This window comes from Abrus precatorius, unplaced genomic scaffold (assembly GCF_003935025.1).
Source record: "Abrus precatorius isolate BTA unplaced genomic scaffold, Abrus_2018 Scaffold4, whole genome shotgun sequence".
Classification (NCBI taxonomy): Eukaryota; Viridiplantae; Streptophyta; class Magnoliopsida; order Fabales; family Fabaceae; genus Abrus; species Abrus precatorius.
In genome coordinates, this window is record NW_020874384.1 from 15,191,307 (window position 1) to 15,213,435 (window position 22,129).

Genomic DNA, 22,129 nt, shown 5'->3' on the forward strand with positions numbered 1-22,129 from the left:
CTCCATTTGCGTGTGCCGTTGTCTCTGTCTCTTTGTCTTCAAGCTCATTCTTGGCTTTTTTTATCGTACGTATGAGAGCATCACCAATGTATAAAAAAAGGCACACATTCACAGAAACACAACACCATTCGCTAATTATATCTTTCTTTCCACCCCTTTTCATCATAACTCATTCCTCCACCATCTCTTTTGCCTTCTGCTTCATTGGCCTAATTAAAATACCCATTTAATAAATTATTATTAAATAAAAATTTATAACTTATTAAAATCAGTTTTAAAAAGTATAAGTTATTTCTATGTATTTTTTTTTTTTGGATAAATGTATATATAACATTAGAAACTCTTTAAATAAGTTACTCTAAACGTTGTTTAAAAGCTTAAACCGTTGAAAATGCATATTCTATGAATATTTTGACACATGATTGAAATTAATATCTTCAGTTTTATTTAGTTATTTATTTATTTATTGTCTTTTGGCGTCATGGTCTGTGTGTATGTTTGTTTCCTTGCTCGTCCTTCCTTTATTTGTCGTACAGACACTATGGAAAAGGGCATTAAGAAGCATATCTTTCTACCCGTTTTTCATTGCTACTGTCACAACTCGTCCACCACTAATCATTCTGCCATATGTGCATCGTGAGATGAAAAACATTACAAAAACATATAATTTCCTAAATGTAATGTTTCTCGCATACAGACATGCGTCATTCAATCATGTACAGTGGAGGGTTGAGAAAAAATTGGAAAGTTAAATAATACATACACTGTCATGGGACCAATTTTCATTGTATCATACGCACATTACGGAATTGTACGACAATGATTAAGGGAATGTGCAATTAGAGTTAGATCCACCAACTTTAGGGTTATATGTAAATAATCAAGTCATGGGCAACCATAGTTTATAACTATCATTATCACACTATGATTGGGAGCGTTTAGTAAAGGAGATTTTTTCCCCTTCATTTCATTTGTTTTAAAATAAATTATTGTTAAAAAGAGGAAGAAGAATATGACACTAAGAAATGAAATGAAATGGAAGTGAGTTTATATATATGGGTTAGGCTCAGTTTTGAGGGTCTTATTTTCCATTTTTAGACAGTCAAGAGTTTTGCCCTTTGGGGAAGGGAACAACGCGAAAGTTAGGCAGAAACCGCTTTTGTTTTCCTTCAAAAACAAGCGACAGCTGAATGGTCCTCAGGAAAAGCAATAAAAGACGCATTCTTTCTTTATTTTATTTTTTCTCCCATCTGTAGTAATTAATTAACACGTAAACTTGTCCATGAAGATTATAATTTAAAAATATACTGTAATCTTAATGTACTAAAATATAACAATGGATATCCTCTTAACGCTTTACATAAAAACCGAGTTTAACGGAGTTCTTATTACTAACGCAACTACCTAGAAAAAGTTAAAAAAAAGATAATCATTGTGGGAAAACTAGGGGGAAAATCTTGTATTTCCTACAGTACAAGCCAATCTCATTTGGATTCTCCCCAAGGAATAGGAACTTAATTAATTGGTTAATTAATTTATATTGTGTTTGGCGGTGGGTACGATGAGAGGGTCGGTTTCAAGGGAGGTTGTCTTGGTAAGCTCCTCATCCGTGACTACAATCTCCTGAAGACAAGCATGATGATGATTGTTGTTGCATTCTGTTTGAGTGAATGTGGGTAACATGGTAGAAGCAGCACTAGCACTAGTAATAGAAGTTTTAGTGAGTTCCTTTGCTCTTTGTACCTGAGCATTCCAATCAGTGGTTGAGAGAACAAATAACATGAGAGAAGCACAAGAGGCTTGGGCTGCAAGCAACCCAAGCCAAAGCCCGGCAAACCCCAATTTGGCGACAAATCCAAGAAGAACAGCGACGGGCATACCCACCAAATAAAAGGAGCCCAAGTTGATATTTGCACCAATGGTGGGTCTAGCACTGCCCCTAAGAACTCCACAACCAGTGGTTTGAGGGCAGTTTCCGAGCTCACAAAGGCCAACAATTGGCAAAGCTATGGCAGTGAGGTTAAGAATCTCTTGGCCAGTGGTGAAGAACCTGCCCCATTGGTGCCTCATTAAGGTGGTGAAAAGCATGGCTGAGATGCCTAAAGCGACAGCACAAAAGAGTGACACTATCATGGAAATGCGAGCTTTGGAGGGGTTGTTTGCACCTAACTCATTTCCCACTCTCGTGGACACACCGAGGCTGAGAGATGATGGGAACACATAGACCAAAGATGTTGTTTGGATAAGGATTCCCATTGAAGCAATGGTCGCTTTCGGGTTGACCAAAAGTCCACACAGAATTATCATGAGCTCGTACCACCACCACTCTAGACAAACCGAAACACAGGTTGGAACCGCAAGTGCAAGTAAAGAAGACCAACCCTTTAAACAGTCCATGCTCGGAGAAACCCACGAGTCCTTGTACACACCCGAGAAATAAACAAAGGAAAAGAGGAAGAGGAAGAGGTTGAGGTTGGTCCAAACCATTGCTGTGGCTACCCCTGCTATGCCCATTTTGAAGTGAACGACTAGGAGGAAATTGAGAGGCACATGGAGGAGAACAGATATGGCTGAGCAATATGTGAGTGGCAATGTGATTGTTTGAGTCCTTAGGTAGATGCGTAGAGGGTGGAGGAGTGAGAGGAAGAAGAGGTCAGGGATGGAGAAGAGAATGAAAGTTTGTGCCACTGATGATATCTCTTGGTCTTGGCCACACCACAAGAGGATACTCTTCATGTTGAGCCATAGAAATGAGATGGGAATGGACGTGCAGAGGAGGAGAAGGACGGTTCTTTGGAGGGTCAAGCCTAGTATCTTCCATTGTTTTGCTCCATAGGCTTGTCCACAAATGGGTTCCATTCCCATGGCTAATCCAGAGATCACAGAGTAACCGGTGATGTTGGCAAAACCGATGGAGAGAGAGCCACCTGCTAGTTCCATCTCACCGAGGTAGCCAAGGAAAAGCATGGAGATCATGGCTCTAGAATATAAGAGTAAACCCGTGATGGCTGTTGGCCCTGATATCTTCCCTATGGCCTTCATTTCTGCTAAGAACTGAATGCAGCAAAACAAAACAAAAGAAAAAGACAAATGGTTATTATCAAAGGCATGCTGATCATAAACTGGCATGATTTGTTTTTCATCATGTGATGTGACTATGCAGATAGTAACTTGCAACTTCATTTAATTTTCAATCACAAAAAAATGATATAAAGCTGGTTGGATTTTTTTTAATATTTTCTTTTTCTCTTTCTCTTTCTCTTTCATTAATTACCTCGTTAGGAGTAGGCCATCTATGAAGTTCATCTTGAACCTGATCATCATCAGGAGAATGGTTTATGGGTTTGGGGTTGGAAGTTACGAGGTGGGTTTTTGTGTGACACAGAAATGGGGATGCCGAGGTTGGCTTGGGATTGCACATGATAACTTGCTGGCTAGATATTAGTTCAAGGCTTCAAGCTGAGGTTTTGAATATATAGAGGAGTTGGAGAGAGAGAGAGAGAGAGAGTTTGAAGTTTTGGATAGATAACAAAGGGTTGAAGTTGAATATACAAGAAGGTTGAGGTTTGGTTCCTGGTGGCTTAGGCTTGGTGATCGCGCACTGTGTTTGAAGTTGTTTGAGGGAATATGAGAGGATTTTGTTTTGTGTATGGCAGGGAGAGGATGAAAGTGTGTTTATATGCATGGAAGGGCTGGGCCTACATAGGTATCGTGTCATAAATGGAAGCAAATGCTATAATTTATAGTATATGAATATCAATTAGAGGGGGAAATATTTTTAAAAACTTTTACCCACCCAAAAAAATAGAAGGATGAAAGGGAAAAGCAAGCTTCAACGGAAGAAATGGTTGATGGAGGTTTTGGGAGGCAACCGACCTATAATCTTTCTCTCGAAATTGAAGAGTATATATATATTATTATAATCATTATTTATTAAAAAAGTGAAAAACAATTTGGTTATGGCATCTGAATAACAACAGCACATAAAGCTTTCCTTACCTTTTAGCGCGGAGGGGAAACAAAAGTTCGGTCTTATCTTTTGGATTGGTGAAACTCAGAAAAAAGATGGGAGTTTTTTTGATACATAAAGATGGAAGGATTTATTCGCTTTAATGGTTATTTTAGCGGTCAAATCATGACAGTTTGATTTGATTATGATGGGCATAATCGTGGTTTAAACCCGCCGGGTTATTAATGGATGGATTGCATGTGGATAATCTTTTAAAACACCACATTTGGCTTTTGATTTCCCTGTATGGAACAGAAAGAATTTTATCCTGACAATGCCAAGTGGTAGTGATCGAGAAGCCAATTCCCCTACTTGTGACATGAAGCCTTTATTATTAATATTATTACTATTATTTTTAATTCTCCCTTTTCCTTTTCCCTTTTTGTTTTCTGTTGGTGTGGCATGGGGCACTTTTGAAATGACAAGGGAATACACAGTTGGTATTTGTACATAGTATTAATTTTAACTTACTTTTACTATAACATATTTTGTTTACTTTCCGACTGTGGATGTTAGTTACTAATTTGTAGTGCAAGCAAAATATTTGGCATTGCATTGCATGTTCTTTAAGGTAGCCAAGCCATGCATGTCCTATTCTTCCTCAACCCATGTCATAAAACCCATTCCTAAGGCAACCACTGTCTATATATAGACCATCTGAAGCACTCAAAAGGCCAAAACATTACCTTGACTACTTTTTCTAACAGAGGAAACAAGTTTTCTCTTGCATCCAATTTTGGCCCCACAGTGTTTTATGCCCCTTGCTGTATTATCACTTGTTGAATGTTTGATCCCCTGGCCAGCAGATAGGTTGAAATATATAGTGGACGAATGGCCACTAGACCATGTTATCAAGTTATACATATATTGCAATTTGGGGAATTTGTTTGCGTCATGCAAAAGATAAAAAATAAAAACTTAGTAAGATTTCTAAGCAGGATCAAATACTCGTCAATCACAAGTTCGTTGCCTTGTATTTATGTTTCAACCAAAGCTGAGAGATTTGGCTTGGCATTTCAAAAAAGTAGTTGTGTTTCTTCCTGGGATTTCATTTTAAGCAACAAAAGGTCAAATCGAGTGGATATTATATTACACCTTTTTTTATTTTTTTCAATTTTCCTTTTACAAAGGTTATCTTCATGGATATCTATATCTATATCTATTACATATGCAAATATATGTATGGATTATGGAGGTAGGTGTTGGTGTCATGGAGGGACCACCAGTGGTGTTAATGGAGAATGATGGTAGCTGGCCGTATGGAGAAGAGACAGATGGGAGATGGGAAACACTGGAGAGAGAATTACGTGCTCCAATTACAACCATTTAATCTGTATCACGAATGGGATGGAATTGAGATGAGTGTGTCTGTGTATAGGAGAGCATGGGGTTCGTATATGAGGAAACAGAAACAACTCTGCTCTACCATCATTGGCCCAAACACACAGCAGATAAACCCTCTCTTTCTTTTCCCTTCCACTCTGACCAACTTCAGAAATCAGTTTTATTTTGTTTCACTGTATATAAGAAAAAAAAAGTATTATAAATTCCCTGAAACCCAAGGCCATCCCATGTCAGATTCCATGTGTTTGTAGCTCACCCAGTTGTAGTGAGTGAAAGATATGTATCATGCAAGGGAACCAATGCTTTGAAATTAATAATAAAGCTACAGCAAAAGTTCTGACAATGGACAAGCCGAAAAATGAATATGAATTGAAAGAAACCCATCTCGAATTTGGCACCCTAATTGGATTGGCAAAGTGCAGCCGAGTAAGAGGGATTCGGTTAAATGAATTTAAACAGACGCTAGTTCAGGATCACGTCATGATGGCGTCCATGTTTACTGTCATCGATTAAAAAGAAATCTCAAACACAAGTTGTCATAGTGGAGATCAGTCAGAATTTCTTTGGACGTATCAAACGACTAAAATGCAAGCTTCGGGAAAAGAATGACAAGACAATAGTTTAACTTTGACATTAACAACGATTATGCTCGTCTAGAAGCTCGAACAGATTCCCTAATTGCGTTCCTCCAACCTTCTCCACAATTGTAGAGACGTGGGATGCACTCCTCACCGGGACAACTCACTCCTTTCCCTCCGACTCAATTTGCTATATCTTGGTTTAATTGACTGATATAACACTAATGAATTCCACCATAAAAGCTACATAAATTATAATCTACAGAGATGTACACTAACGTCTTCATGGACGAAATCCAGATAGCATACCTCTTAGAACTCTGCTGAACAGTAGAATAAGCATGGCCTGCAGTCTATCATGGAAAGCATGCACCCAACATTTACCAGTATTATTAACAAATAAAATGAATCTAACTTTTATAAATCACGCATGATAAACTATAAATGTGTATTCATTCACTTAATCCTCTCATCAGCAGTTAACACCAATTACCTGCAAAAGCTAAATCCAAACATTACAAAAAGGTTTGCAGGCTAACCAGACGGGAAAATTCCAGTCATTGCAGTTGGCACGTGGTTCGAAGAACGGATCACGTATAGTTAGGACAAATGATGATATAAAGGTTGATATTTTTAAATGCTCTTTGAATCTTAGTAGCAGGCATTGTACGAAGAATTGAAAGCAAATCAGACTTTCATGAATAGTGAAGTGTATTAAAAACGAGAATTTATTCCATGGTTCAAAAGAAGTAAGATAAATTAAATGTACACATTAAATGACCATTATAAATCAAACCCGTCGTTCAAGAATTATTTTAAAATAAATATACCATGCCCAGAAAAAATGGGGGCATTAAAACCATGTCTCAATCGAGGTTTCCATCAGCACAATTAGCATATTCACTGTTGGCCACTAAGCGCATTCATCAAACTAATGCAAACAAATCGCAGAAATTTCTAAGATTCCAATACATCATGCTTGATGCACCAACGCACAATCAGCATTGCCTCAAAATAAAAGAATTTTTCATGAGGAATAATTCCCAATCGGCAGCAATTCTTCTTGGCTGGAAAGGATGTTGCCCGTAAGTAATTTTGGAACACAAAGAAGATGCCCTAACTATTTTCCCACCGCATTTAGCCTTTAAAAGCAACATCTTACACAGGTGGGACTGATTTACAATGAAGAAATTCTCCACTGATGGCAGATAATCTTTCAATCAGTATTTTGGTGACAGCTTTTATGATTACATTAGAGTTGCCAGGATGTTTGGAAAAGTAGTGCTATGTGAATTGCTTCGTTTACATTGTTCCTTGTACACTAAAAAAAATCATCCTTTCTTACAGCCAGTAGAGGGTCCCTCATGGTTAACAAAGCAGACCATTCTCACTGTTTTAAACAGACCACTCACTCATCACGATCACAGAGGAGAGAGAGAGAGAGAGAGAGAGAGAGAGAGTCTAAAGCTTCCAAAACTTCAGAAAATAATAGCACTCAAAATTTACCTCATTGGCTATAAATAATGACCAATAAGATGAAAACACATCCATGTATTCAATTATTAATATTGGAAAAAGATTGGGCCGGGTGGGGGTTATATTGATGAGGGGAGACTCAACAGAAAAACTACAATCAAGCAGAAGTAAAGCATAAGTATTTACAAATTTTGGCTACCTGTTCATTTCCATTATCCCTCTTTCAAAAGAAATCTGTGTCAAATGAAGAAAGAACATGATACTTCACACTTGGCTTCTAGGCTTTTGACCACCAGATCGAGGAATGGCAAAGACAGCTATGAATCCACTGACAATGGCTGCAACAGCGGCCACAGCAAAGGCCGGAGAGTTTCCTCCACCAAATAGCTGATCCCATGGTCCACTTCCCACGGACACCACCATCTGTTTCACACATTGATAAACAAACATAAACTCAGCGGCACAAAATATGCAAATCCAATGCGCAACTAAGACCTTCCATACAATTTTTTGTCTACAGAAGATAACTTACCATTACTATATTAACTTTAAAATTATTCATAAATTTAATTTTTGCAAATAGTTCCATAATCTAGGCATACTACCTCTATTGAAATTTGTCAAGTAGTTACTTGAAATGTGATATTTGGAAGAAAACAAGAGTGCAAATCAAATTTTCATTAAATCTGTATGATAGTACAAAATTGCCCTTGCCACTATGTCTAAATCTCAACATCATTCTTTGTCTCCAACAATATCTAATTTCAGACTTCGAAGGATTAAAAAAAGTGAATTTATTCAGGCTATTAATTTAAGTACTTTCTTCAGCAGCATGAATTGGTTTTCACATATGAGGGGGCAATGATTTGTGGTCATAATGAGGGAGCCAAAACAAAGCAGAGCATGAGCCAAAGACATTGACCGTTATGTAAATCATGGGTATGGTGCATTTAATTGATCCTCTAAGATCCAAACTCAAATGCTGCTCGAGTCTTCTATGTGACAGACAATAGTGTTTGTGGGTGCGTGGGTGTGTGTAAACTTCATGAGTGAAAACACCAGCCAGACACAATGAAGGGAATATCATGCAAAGTCATAATGTCAAATCTCAGTAGCAAAAGTCAGTTTCTCCAGAGTTACCTCCTGTAGAGTAGGCGATTTGAAATTCATAGTGAATATTGTGTTTGTCCCTCAATCTAAACAATTTCTTTCAAATGATTTTAAAGGATTAAGCAGGAGTAAGTAAGGAAAAACTGTATTAAGTTGTGCAAAATTTTCTGTTTTCAACCTCAGGTATATTTCTCAGGAACAAAATGCTCATACTCGAGTGTCCTTATCTATAATCTTTCATGTGATACAAATCTCCGCCATGATTTCTTTAATTAAATCTTCTCGAGAGATATGCAAAGGGATAGGAGACTATTATTGTTTTTTTATGGAGATTGCTTTTGTGCCTTCTGTGAAAAGGATGTCCTGTCATACCTTTGTATTTCTCTCTGCTGCCTGATGTTATTTATTCTCTTATCAAATAATAATTCACAGCTTTTAATGTCTTACACTGTACAGATGAAAAGGCAGGAATAAGTTGACCAAATTAAAAGTTAAAACCATGAAGCATGTACACTTTTAAAAAAGTATCTACGTATAAGACACGTGTCAGACAGATTTATCAGGCACACAACACTAAAGTTTTCTATGTCAAAGTTCCCATGCCAATTTTCTTGTTTCTTAGTCAAAAGACATGCCAACTGACAGCAATTTGGCCCCAGCATGAAAATTACTGCACTAATGGTGGAAGAGACCTAATAGCCATGTTAAGGTTAAGGGCATTTACAGTACAGGATCACAGACTATAATTGTACTGCCTGTTGCCACATGGTATCAGAAGACATGCATCAACCTCATTTAATTGATTATTCAAATTATATTTTGTATCAAGTATGGTAAAACTGTGTGTGTTCACATTTAGTTCAAGACTCAGGACCACTTATCACATTTAATTGAAGATAATATACTTTTATTGTTGAAAGTTGAATAAGTTCACATTAACATGTATGGGGAACAATAAACAATCAACAACCACCCCCTCTCCCTAACTGAAAAAAAAGGATAATTTAACTTTAACCATTAAAAAAGTAATACCTGTGGGATCACTACTGCAAGATTTAGGACTCCCATTGACAATCCTGAAAGTACCAACATTTAATTTTTGTAGTTATACAATCATATATCCAAGAAAGAATAAATCAGGCATCAATTCTGCCCACCTTGGCCAAGCCCCAATGACTGAATATGTGTGGAAATTAAGGCATATGGAACACTGTAAGTGATCTGAAATAATTGATCAAAGAAGTCAGATTAAATTAAATGTAGGACTCTCAAAATTTATGTGTTTGCGTAAACTCATGCACAATTAATGAGGCCATTTCTAAACTTTCATCCGTGACGTCAAGATTCTCAAATTAAAAGGTAGAGTAAAAAATGCCACTTTGAGTTACGGAGATTAAGCAACCAAGACTGAGTCAAGATGCTTCTTCACATGTATGAGCCAGTGAGTTTTTTTTTTGAAAAATAATTCAAGAACATCATAACATGACTGCTTATTTTTAGGAACATAGAATGAAAGGGTCAGTTTGAGATAAGGAGATAGTGCAGTCAAATTCAAGTAATTATGATACTTCTTGTGTATGAACCACCGAAACGATGAAAAAAGAACAGGATTTGAGTCTTGTTTTACTGAACACAGTAGACTGAGAGCTGGCTTTGATATTAACAGAATAAAAAGAATGAACAGCGTGCTTTTAGCAGTAAATAGAGCAACTCACTGCCAGTGGAAACCCAAGAATGGTAAAGATTATCAATGAAGCTATCACAATGCTGGTTGGTGGTAGATCTTTGCCTAAATAGCCACTGTTATTTGCCACATAGGTTACAACAAGCATTGCAACAAAGCAGACAGCCATTAGAATATTTGAGATTCCCCACACAAACCCAGGCCCCCGCTTCCTGCATAGCCTCTCCATGAGTACTGACGTTATTCCAAGAACAACTGAATTAAGCAATAAACCAATTGCCCCCATTCTAACTCCATCATCATAATTAGTGCCTTCATTTGGCTCACCACCATAAATCTCTCGGCCCATCCAATCAGTATCAAATAGAAGAAATGGAAACCATGCAATCCATGTTAGAGCAGTAACAGACAGTATTGTCCATATAGGAGTTGAAAAATATCTGAATGTCCCAAATAGCTCCCACAGGAAAGCTTCTCCGGCAGTTCCTGACTCCTCTGTTGCTTCAGAATCTTGTGCCACACTTGAACTTAAAGGCACTTCATGAGCTGCTGTGATGCTGATATAGGTGGTGATGGCAATGAAAACAATGTCAAGGAAGAAAGCAGACTTGAGATTTGCACAACTAATATTGCATGCAGGGGTAACTGTAAAAGCAAAGACCTTGTACCAACCACTGTATGATCCAGCTGCATATCCAAGAATGTTACCAACAGCCATAAACAGGGAGTAATAAGCATTTGCCACGCGTGTTCTTCGATGATCCTTGCCTAACATACCAAAGAAGAAAAAGATAGATAAGAAAGTATGTCAATGCATTGTTTTCTTGTCAGAGATGATCATTTTTCATATGAATAATTTTTTTTTGTTGGGGGGAGGTGAGGGAGTTTATTTAGACATTGAAGGCCACCTTTGCAAAAAAAATTCGGACAAGGCAATGAAAATAAAAAAATAATTACCAAGCCCTTTTAATTTAACTGAGAATTGCATTCAGTAGTACACATTAAGAAGACAATCACATGCCCAGAAAGAAACAGGCAATAATTGATGCAGAACTAACTTATTTACAATTAGTCTGATTACATCCCACATTTATTGGGACAATTTTACCCATTTTTTGCAGAGGAAAAAAATCAGACTTTTATTCTTTCCTACTATTTATCAGACATGGAATAGAAGAAACTATATTATCTGCCAAGAATCTGGTACAGTATTTATGTTTTCTTCTGGTGGATAGCTTGGGATAAAGGTGGATGGAAGGAATAAAATCATCCCAGTAGATGCATGAAAAATTTGCAAAAATTAATTTACTATATAACATAGCAGGCTATATGCTCCTTTAGTTATTCAGTTTTAAAAATATGGCACCAAGTACATGGAGAGAATTCAAGAACGTATCAGATCTTAGTAAGAGATCTTTCTCTTAAAATTTAGGGGATATAGATCTCAAACAGGGAAGTCGTTGGAAGTAGAGAACACCGTGATTTGTAGAAATATTAACATCATGAGTTGAAAGTAAGGCTAAGAAGCTTGATACTACACGTTTTAAATTTTGGTATACAGGAAAAGTCAATGGAAAGAATCTAGCATCATTGTGGATAACATTTGAAAAAAAAAAAACATGGTAAAAATTAAAAGGATTGGAGATAGGATCATATATTTTAAGTTATTGATCGCATAAGATCTTTTGAAAGGTACTATTAATATCATTAGTACCTATACTCCACAAGTTGGCTCAAAAGTTCTTTTGAAAGCAAAGTTTTTGGAGTATTTAGAAGGGTTATTCCAAAAATTTCATAGGCTAAAAAGATTTTCATAGGTGTAGACATAAATGGTTATGTTAGTTGTGAAACAAGACAATTTATAAGGGTTCATGATGATTTTGATTTTGGAAAGTCAAATGAGAAAGGACAATTTATTCTTCATTTCTCAATGGCCTACAACTTCAAAATTATGAACACTTGTTTTCAGAAAATGGAGAAGCATCTTATCTTATCACTAATAAAAGTAGGGTCTCAAGGTTGCAAATCGATTTCGTTTTTGTAAAGAACCTAGACAAAAAAATTTGCAAGAATTGTAAAGTAATTCCAAGAGATAACCTTATTACATAACATAGGATTTTAGTCATTGATGTTCATTTCTTGATTGACAAATAAAGAACTCAACAAGTTATTTTTCTAAGAATCAAGTGATGACTACTTAAAGATGAAAAACAATTAAACTTTAAGAAGCAGTTAGCAAAAAAAGATAATTGAGATGCACAATGTAGAGTTAACATCACTTGAAACAAAATGGAAACAAAGGTAAGGAGAGTTGTCATGACCAATTTTGAGTGAATCTAGTTGTCTTGGACTAAAAGACAGAGGATCATGGTGGTCAAATAATTATGTGCAAGAGAAAATTAAAGATAAAATGATGTGTTTTAAAATTTGGTTGTATGCAACAATGTTGAAAATTGGACAAGGTATTGGAATGCAAAAATTGAGACAAGAAAAAGAGTAAGTGGAGCACAATCTAAGGCTTTTGAGAATTCTATCAAAATCTTGGAATAAAATATGATGAAAGAAACATATATAAGTTTATCAAAAATAGAGAAAGAAAATATAAAAATTTAGACCAAGTTAAATGTATTAAAGATAAAAAAAAAAAAAAGTTTTGGTTACATATTACGACATCAAAGGTAAATGAAATAATTATTTCTATTAACTTTTTAATGATAGATAAGGAGCAAATGAAAATATAAAAATATTATAAGTGTAAGTGACTGATTTAAATTTCACATGTTGTAGAATTCAAGTTTGAGAAGTAAAGGAAACTCTTAAGATGGGATAATAGTAAAGGAGTTGGCTCCAATAATGTCCAATCTTGAAGTTTGAAAATGTATAGGAAACAAGAAATTAAGTGGCTAACTAAGCTCTTTAATAAGATTTTAAGATCTAAGAACATATCAAATGAATAAAGAAAGAGTTCTTTGATTCCTATATACAAAAACAAAAGCAATATTTAGAATTGTGCAAATTACAGATAGATTAAATTTATAAGTCACATTATGAAGTTATGACATAAAAGTGATTGAACATAGATTACAAGATGAAACTCAGATTGTAACAAAAATCAACTCTTATCCCATTAAATGAGATCAACTACATAAATCACACAACACCATTGAGCTCAATTAAAAATCAAATTCTCAAAAATATTATTAGTTAAAAGAGTTCTTTTAATAACTTTTTCTAAGGTTTTTTTAGGTCTCTCTTTACCAAACTAAATGTCATGTTATTCACTCTCATCATTGGTGCATCCAGAATTCTTTACATGTAACCAAACCACTTTAGAAAATTAATTTTGTTCTATGTCAATAAGATATATAACAAATTATATATCTTTTACGAAATTAACAAAAAAGTATCACTACTAAGAAAAAGACATACATATGATTTTTATAGACTCGGAAAAAACATATAATCTTGTACAAAAAAAGTGGTACGGAAGGCTATAAAAACAAAAGAGGTCTGCGTAACATATATTCAAGCTATACAAGACATGTATAAGGGAATAATTACATGTGTAAAAACTCTTGAAAACATATCTAAAGACTTACTTCTAAAGATAGGCTTATATCAAAGCTTTGCCTTGAGCTCTTTCTTGTTTAACATAATTTTAGATGTGTTTACAAGTGACATAAAATATTATCTCTGAGTTCATGCTCTTTGCCGATGACTTAATGTTGGTAGAAGATTCAAAAGAGTAAGTTAAAGTTAAACTTGAGTTATGAAGGAAAACTTTGAAATTTAAAGGTTTTCACTTGAATAGAAGTAAGGTAAAGTATATGCATTGCAATTTAGTAAAAAACAAGATAAGGATTATGCGTTAGATATTAAAATTGGAGATGATATTTGATAGGAGTGAAAATGTGAGCTTAGACAGTTAGACCATGAGAAAAGGCCCAAGGTGTAAAGAGTACGTAAGGAGAAACCAGAGTAAAAGGAGTAAAGATGAAGTAACAGGATTGTCAAACAGTGAGGAATGAAGATTTGGTGCATATAGGGAATGATTAGGAGAGAGAAAAGGAGACTGATTTTTGGAAAATTCTATTATGGATAAAGGGCAATAGCCTCTCTGAAGGAGCTATGCATCATGGCAGTGGGATTGTATTTCTTTTTGTATTTTTTTTAATAGCAAATAATACAATTATTTCCTGATTTTCTCAGTCATTTCTATTGTCTATTTTCTGGTTTATAATAATATTTAACCACAAATCTCCAAGTTCAAGTAATTAGAATCAATTCTATCAAATAATAAAAATTTAATGATATTATTCATAAAATACAAGGTAAGTAGTTAAAAATTTAATAATAATTATTTGTAACCTTAAAATTACCTATCAAAGTGAAAAAGAAGTTTTATTATAATACAATATGACTAACTATTTTCTATGGTAGTAAATGTTGAATATTAAAGAAAAAAATGAAAAAAAAATAAAAGTAACAAAAATAAAAATATTAAGGTAGATAAGTAGTCACACAAGAAATAATCATATGTGTAAGAATATTGCAATAGTAATTATATTGAAAAAGAATATTGAAAATCATCTAAACTTGTTATGATATAATTGTAAAGCAGTAATAGGAAGAAAAACACACAAAAATATAACATTGTTAGTCAATGTAACCTCCTTCCCCAGGCATATCAACATATTTCTATTACTGTAATATGTGTATATACTACTACGTTCTTCTGCATTGAAAAAATATGTATTTTCAGCTTTTATAACCCAAAGTATATAAGAATTCATAATTCACCAAAGTAACTTATAACTTCCTCCTTATTACAACTCATTAAAATAATAACAATTGAAATACAAGAGACATCATAAAGTCCAAGTCATGCATAAATTCAAGACATTTCAAAACAATTTTTCTTCTTAACTTAAATTCCCTTAAATCATCAGTAACCAAGAACAACTCTCCTTATATTAAAAATATTTCATTTTTCTACTATTTCTTCTTTCCATACATTTGCACCTACATCATCTAACTAAGAACAAGAGACTATTATTTAGTTCTCTAGATTGCATACCATTCTTCATATCGTTAAATGTTAGACTTTTTTAATCACGGATATTTATGATGACACAAGAGCACTACAGCTAGGGATGAAAATAGGTCAAGCCGTTCGACAGGAATCTACGGCCTAACCTTTTAAAGCCTAGCCCAACTTAACTTATTTAATTAATAGACTTAATTTAGACTTTTTAAAAAGCCTAATTAATTAAATAGGTTAGACTTAAGTTTGAGAAAAAGTCTATTAAAATGGTCTATTTAAAATTTATAATAATATATTAAATAAATTGATATAAAAATTATATATTAAAATATTTTAAATCAATTAAATCTTAAAATAATAAAATCTTAAATTAAAAATCCTAATCCTTTTCGTTAGAATTGAAAAAAGTCTCTACTACATATTCTCTAAGAGAGAAAAACACTACTTGTTATAGTTTTTTGCATATCTTATATGCATAACACATATTTAAATTGTATGGTTTCAATCACTTCTATGTTATTTGAAAGTGATAAATAAGAATATGTAATTTTATTATACATATTCAAGATGTTGAATAATTTTTTTTAATAGTTTATTTATATATAAGTCTTATGACTTGTAAAAAACATACCTATTTAGATAGTTTAATAATTTATTTACAAAAAAATTTAGTAACCTATTGAATATCTTAATATAAAATAGGCCGTTAAAGAGGTTAATAAGTCAAATTAAGCTTTTAAAAAGATCAGACTAGATTTAATAAAAAGTCTAGGACAAATAATAGGCTAGACTCAGACTTCAAAATTATTAAACAGGTCAGACCTATATATGTAAAGTCTAGCTTAACTTAATTTATTTCCATTCCTAACTACAACTATCACCGCCAATCGTCATTAACAATTAGGCTCCAATGCCAATGTTTTTTTTCAACTTTATACCACTATTAACTCTCATCAATAGGACATGCCGCCTAACCTTCACGTTATTAGAAAGACTTTCGATTCAATGATCCCCTCGCATAGATCTACCACCATTCTCATACTTGTATTGAGTCAGTCACCTCAGTGAACTAGGCTCTGATACTACTTGTTACAACAAAAATGCCAAAGGATTAATAGGAAGAAGAAGAATACACAAGAATATAACATAGTTTTTCAAAGTGACTTACGTCTAAGTCACAGGCATATTAAGATATTTCTATTTACTGTAATATGTAAATACACTACTACTTTTTGCTACATCAAATAAATGTGTCTTTTTAGCTTTTAAAGCATAGGTACATAATAATTCATAATTCAACATAATAACTCACAATTTCTCATTACAACTCATCAAAACAATAACAGCTAAAATACAAGAGACATCACAAAGACCAAGTCATGCACAAATTCAAGGCATCTCAATAATAAACTGATTTGGTTAAGTGCAAAGAAAGTCATTGAAAGCACCAACGAAAAAAGTGAATGGCATGACTTTTAGTTTGGTAAAGAAAAGTAGAAAAAGATCTATTAATTAATAATATTTTTGAGAATTTAGTATTTTACTAACCTAATTGGAGTCATGTGATTTATATAGCTGACCTCACCTAGTGGAATAAGGTTTAACTGTTGTTATATAGATCTCTAACAGGATGCAAATCCTACATCTACCAAGGGTAGACCTTTAAAGTCCCAACTCCCATATAAAACTTTGTGCTACGTGAATATAATAAAATATTTATTCAGTCCCATGACCACTTCCCAAAATCACCCACCTTAAAGTCCCCCACATCCCCTAAAACCCACAGAAAATTTTCTGCTCCTTGGCTTCCAATAGTCTCTACACTATATACATTTGTATTGAGGATTTTCCTTGAAATGATAACATGCACTGAACATCATAGATATTAGATAGGCACAAACAGTCGTGTCACGTAGTAAGTTTAAGAATACAAACTTCCACTTTAGTGTCGCAAAGGCTTTCAACAACCTTGGCACCAGATAACAGCATGACTGACACACTAAAACAACATTATGCCCTCTTTATTCTTGTCAAAACCTCTGAATTTTAACAGAAAGTAGTTCAAACTGTAGCTCTTTATAAATTAGGAGTTCTGAGACATGGTGAAATCCATATTACCATAAAAGTTTAGAATGGAAGACTGATGCAAAGAAGAAAAAGTACGGCAAAACTATACAGACATGGAAAAGCATGTATACTCCAAACAAAGAGCCCTTCAAAATCTAGCACCAGAAAGATTATTTCCCTTCAAATATTGTAAATTAAGGGTCTAGATCCAGAACAAACCCCATCTTCTGTAGGCCTATAGCAAATGTCGTGACCATATAAATGATCTAACCTTTTTTCCCTCTCCTATCCTTGAGAAAAGAAATTTTCCAATTATATTCTCCATCCTGTACACAAACTCTGTTCAATGAAGATAATTACTAAAGGGCATGATAGTCAAAATTGAGATTTTACGTAGGATCGGAGAGGGGATTCAGGATCATAACTCGTAGGATCGTAACATGGAACATAAGATCTTACAAAATTGTATATGCATATAAAATATTTGACTTTTCGAGCCAAGTGATGCTTCAATCGATAAGCACCTCCCACTTACAATTTTTTGGCAATATTTGCATTGAATTTTTCTTGTACCTTCAATTATAATCCCATGTTGCCATGCTACATCACTTTTATTTCCCAGTGCATTCTTTGGTAATGACTTGGAGGGAGGAGCTTGACTACTAGTTGAAGCCATTTTATTTAATGGTAGCAAACAGCAGTAGCACATAAAACAGAAAGCAGAGCACAAAAGCAAAAAATGAAGAAAATCCCAATCACACGCAGCAGCCAAGATGATGAAGATGAAGAAGAAAAAAACAGAGCATAGAAAGCAAAAAATCTCAGACCAAATCACAGAAAAAATTCCAGTCGCCGGAGCTAAGCCCAGTCACCGAAGCTGAATTGCAGTCGTCGGAACCAAATCACAGTCACTAGAGCCTCGCAGAAAAGTCGCACAACAGAGACACCCAATCTCGCAGAATAGAGTGAAGAAGAAAGGAAAAAGTCGCAATGAGGAGTTATGGGATTTTAGGATTCCAAAAGCTTTAATGATGTCGGGTCGCGGGTCGTTGGCCCAAAAAGCCTTCATCTCTACACATCGGAATCGCACATCTTCAACGAGTTTACGACCCAGTAAGAATGATCCCACCATTTCGTGTTCCAAGCACCAATTCAGCACGGAGGCATGGATGGAATAATGTTTCTCTCTCTTGGTTCATCAGTATAGTCCATATCTCAGGAATCTTCTTTTCTTTTGTAGTTTAAAAAATTAAATATACAGAAATCCTAAATTTGAATTATCCAATCATTTAAAGATCTTCAAAATTATAGGGTCTTAGGAAAAGAAAACATAAGGATTTCAACCGAAGGAACCTCTACAAATTAAATGGCCCCAAGGTGAACATGGCACACAGCCAAAGTTGCTGAAGTGTAAGACCTTGACTCTTGATATTTATAGTAGATAAATTGTTCTGTGCCAAATTCAAATCACAAAACACATCAAATCTAAGAAGGAGAGGTAGCAAGTTTAAAACATATACAAGTACAAAAAACTTGAACCAATTGCACGGAACCTGGCACAAGTAGACAATCAAACTGCTTCTGACAAATAATTGATCATGTTAAGTGACTCCCAATCCAAATAAGAACCATAATTGGGCATTAAAATTGTTTAAGTTCAAATGGAATATGCAATTTGAATAAAGATCAAATGAGACCAGCGGACATTATAAACAGAAATCAGCTGTACTCTAATTGTCATTACATATATCAGATAATAAATGACCAATGGTCTCAAATGCTTAGTAGATTGCACTAATTTAGTCCATGATTAGATAATAAATGTAAACATTTGTTGTAAATTTGTCCCTTATAATCCACTAGGTCACAACCTTATCCTTGAATAGACCTAGCACAAGTGACACGATCTTATCATCTGCAGTCTACATATCATATAAAACTACTGAGCTGCTGATCTATACCAAAAGCATAAAGTAATATTCCAAATTGAAGCAACTTTTCATTTACAGCTTTGTCACACAAGTTAACTTGCTGTAAATTGTGAGATCAACATTATCCAATACCCACTTTAATGTAATAATTAGCTATTATAGTTAGGTCCTAATTTTAATAGTTTTATGTCCACTTTAATCAGTTTAATGTCAGAAAAAATAAATAAACATCTTATTAATATCTAAGGAGGAAAGTGCATTTTCAAGCTAGAAGAAGGTGAAGAGAGTTAACTTTGATGCTTGTATACATTACAATGCGAGCCTTCATTTTTAAGTTGCTATTCTGAATCCAAGTTCATTAACAATATGCATATTAACTTTTATTATTTGTGTATATATGAAAGCATAGATCTACATAAAGCACAGATGAATTTTCAAAAGAATAAAGATACACACATCCAGAGTAAATACAGGAATTTCCTTTTAAACATTTAAAAAAAAAAGTTCCAATAGAAAAAATAGATCAGAAAAAGGGAGAGGGAGAGAGAGAGAAATCATAAAGCAACAATTCTTAGTAAGAATTTACTACGCAAAGTTATGTTTCTTCTTTTCCTCTGTAAGAAAAACTATCTGATTTTCTGACACAAGTGAAAATGTATAACAGATTCAGTTCTATATCCTAAGCTATCATCGATACTAGATGTCCTTCGTGAAGTGTGGGGAAAATCTTTTGTAAGTTTTAATTTCAGAATTGGAAATATTTCAATTTGATATGAATTGACAAAAAACCAGGAAATATAGGATATAACAATATTTGTAAATGAATAGAATTTTTAAACATATTATTCCAAACTCTGAAGTGCTAAAATGGTCCCATCTTCAAAACCCTAAACAGTACACTCTGAGAACAACACGACCCCCATTATGGAGATAAAATTTGCAGAGCTCATTAATTTGTCAATTCAATTTTAAATTCAAATGCACCCATTGTATGCTCAATTGCTGATAAACCATATTCTAAAACACTTCCCAAATCAATATTCAGTCAATTGATGTCCACGGCAAATACACCCATGCTTACAGAAGCTCACTTCAGACAAACAGACGAAGACAAACAAACGAAACCATGCTATTACAGAGAGATGCACAGCATCAGTAACCATCCAAGTCAACAATAGATGCTGTCATGTAATAACAGAGAATGACAGAATCACAACTACATATATTACAATCAAACATCCAGAGCTACAACATCATCCATAATCCAATTCCCAAAAACAAAACCAATGCTTCATGATTATTGAACAATTGGACAAAGCATAATCAGGAAGATTCACACATACACATTTCAGGTAAAAAAAAGTTCAATTTGGGCATTCATTTGGGCGTCACCGATCATAAGGAGGAAAAGTTTACCAGTGAGATCGCCAAGCAAAGCTCTACAAGGACCCTGAGTGACGTTGTTAGCCACATCCAAAATCCAGAAGCCGAAAACGAAAACGACGACAGCCCAGGGGCGATGGTTGGTAGTATCGCCAAGCCACCAGCCAACGTCGGCGGCATGACCAATGATGAGAACGGCGACGACAATCGACAATGCTCCGCCCAAAATAAACGGTCTCCGGCGACCGAACTTGCTGGTGCAGCGATCGCTCATGTGGCCGACGAGAGGCTGAACGAGGAGGCCAGAGAGGGGCCCACAGAGCCATATAATACTGGCCCACACGTGCGGGATCCCGAGCTGCTGCACGTACGGCGTGAGAAGAGAAAGCTGCAAGGCCCACCCAAACTGAATGCCACCGGCTACCGACGCAATCCGCAGCAACAACCTGAGCGGAACCCTTGGCTTCACCGCCGGTCGAGCCGCTGATCGAGGTTTGGAACGACGCTGTTGGCGAGGGTGGTTACGTTGAGTGTCGGTATTCGCCATTGTGTCTGAAGAGTGTTCCAAATTCAGAGGCCCTTGTGCCTCCCTCGCTTGCTTGTTTGCAATCTCCGCATGACCGTTTCCTCAGGGCATCGCGCGAGACTCGGATGAGAGAGAATGGGCAGAGAGAGAGAGAGAAAGGTGGTGCGCGTGCAGTGCAGCATCCTCTCATTCTGCTGAGACGGTGCAGTTCCAACATTGTAACTCTGTTTTGATGGGGGCCTTATTACATATATGCCCCCTCCACGGGATTTTTTTACTACCGAATCCACCATTTCAATTCCATTCATCTAGTTGTTCTGGTTGTGTTATTGGTACATTAGTTAAGATTACCGAATGACAATTTTACCCCTCAACAGAACTTCTGAGGAATTTCTGCGATGGTAAGTTTTACATAAACATGTTATGTCATGACAGAGGAACGCAAACGATAAAAGATTAATTAAACCTTATATGAAATTATAAAAAATGGGAGTTGAAAGGAAAGATAGAAACTACTCAGTATAAGTGGATGATAAAGGCTTGTGAATATTTTTTTTTTTAAATGTTATTTATGTGTGACTCTTTGACAAATAGTAATAAATGTTTTAATTGTACTAATTTAAAAACTGGAAATAAAAATGTTAAATAAGAAAAATTTTAATGTTTTAAAATGCTGTAACAAGTATCTATTTGATGCTTGCGAAGCAGTCTAACTAACCTTTTAGCTAGTATACTATATAATAGTTATTGCACTTTGAAGAGAATGTTCAGCTGAGTTAACAGGACCATAAACATCAATACCAACTCGTTTGGTAAAGGAATCCGTTTTTATTTTTTTCCAAAAACGAAAGGCCCTTGTGCATCTCTAAGCCCATATTTGTTGGATAGGATCCATTATTTTAAGGAAGGAGGGTCTTCCTGTAGCCCAAAAAACAGAAGGGGATGAGGGTTTTATGTCACCTAGATGACTAAATCTT

The 22,129-nt window shown here is 34.9% G+C and overlaps 2 protein-coding genes across 2 annotated transcripts; both read right to left on the reverse strand.

Annotated features, from left to right (window-relative positions):
* Window positions 1–321: 321 nt before the first annotated feature.
* Window positions 322–3,365, reverse strand: LOC113865477 (protein DETOXIFICATION 48-like). Its single transcript, XM_027500058.1, has one exon. The coding sequence runs from the start codon at window positions 3,181–3,183 to the stop codon at window positions 1,531–1,533; it is 1,653 nt and encodes a 550-aa protein (XP_027355859.1). The 5' UTR covers window positions 3,184–3,365; the 3' UTR covers window positions 322–1,530.
* A 4,037-nt stretch (window positions 3,366–7,402) lies between these two features.
* Window positions 7,403–21,226, reverse strand: LOC113865476 (sucrose transport protein SUC4-like). Its single transcript, XM_027500057.1, has 5 exons — window positions 20,660–21,226; window positions 10,233–10,969; window positions 9,675–9,738; window positions 9,550–9,593; window positions 7,403–7,830 (listed from the first exon to the last, which is right to left on the reverse strand). The coding sequence occupies exons 1-5, from the start codon at window positions 21,171–21,173 to the stop codon at window positions 7,672–7,674; spliced, it is 1,518 nt and encodes a 505-aa protein (XP_027355858.1). The 5' UTR covers window positions 21,174–21,226; the 3' UTR covers window positions 7,403–7,671.
* Window positions 21,227–22,129: the final 903 nt, after the last annotated feature.

Coding starts and splice junctions, on each gene's coding strand:
- LOC113865477 (XM_027500058.1), bottom strand. CDS start 3,183: ATGAAGTTGCAAGTTACTATCTGCATAGTCACATCACATGATGAAAAA.
- LOC113865476 (XM_027500057.1), bottom strand. CDS start 21,173: ATGGCGAATACCGACACTCAACGTAACCACCCTCGCCAACAGCGTCGT. Junction 9,594..9,674: donor GTCATTGGGGCTTGGCCAAG/GTGGGCAGAATT, acceptor TGGTACTTTCAG/GATTGTCAATGGGAGTCCTA. Junction 7,831..9,549: donor TTGCAGTAGTGATCCCACAG/GTATTACTTTTT, acceptor TGTGTGAAACAG/ATGGTGGTGTCCGTGGGAAG.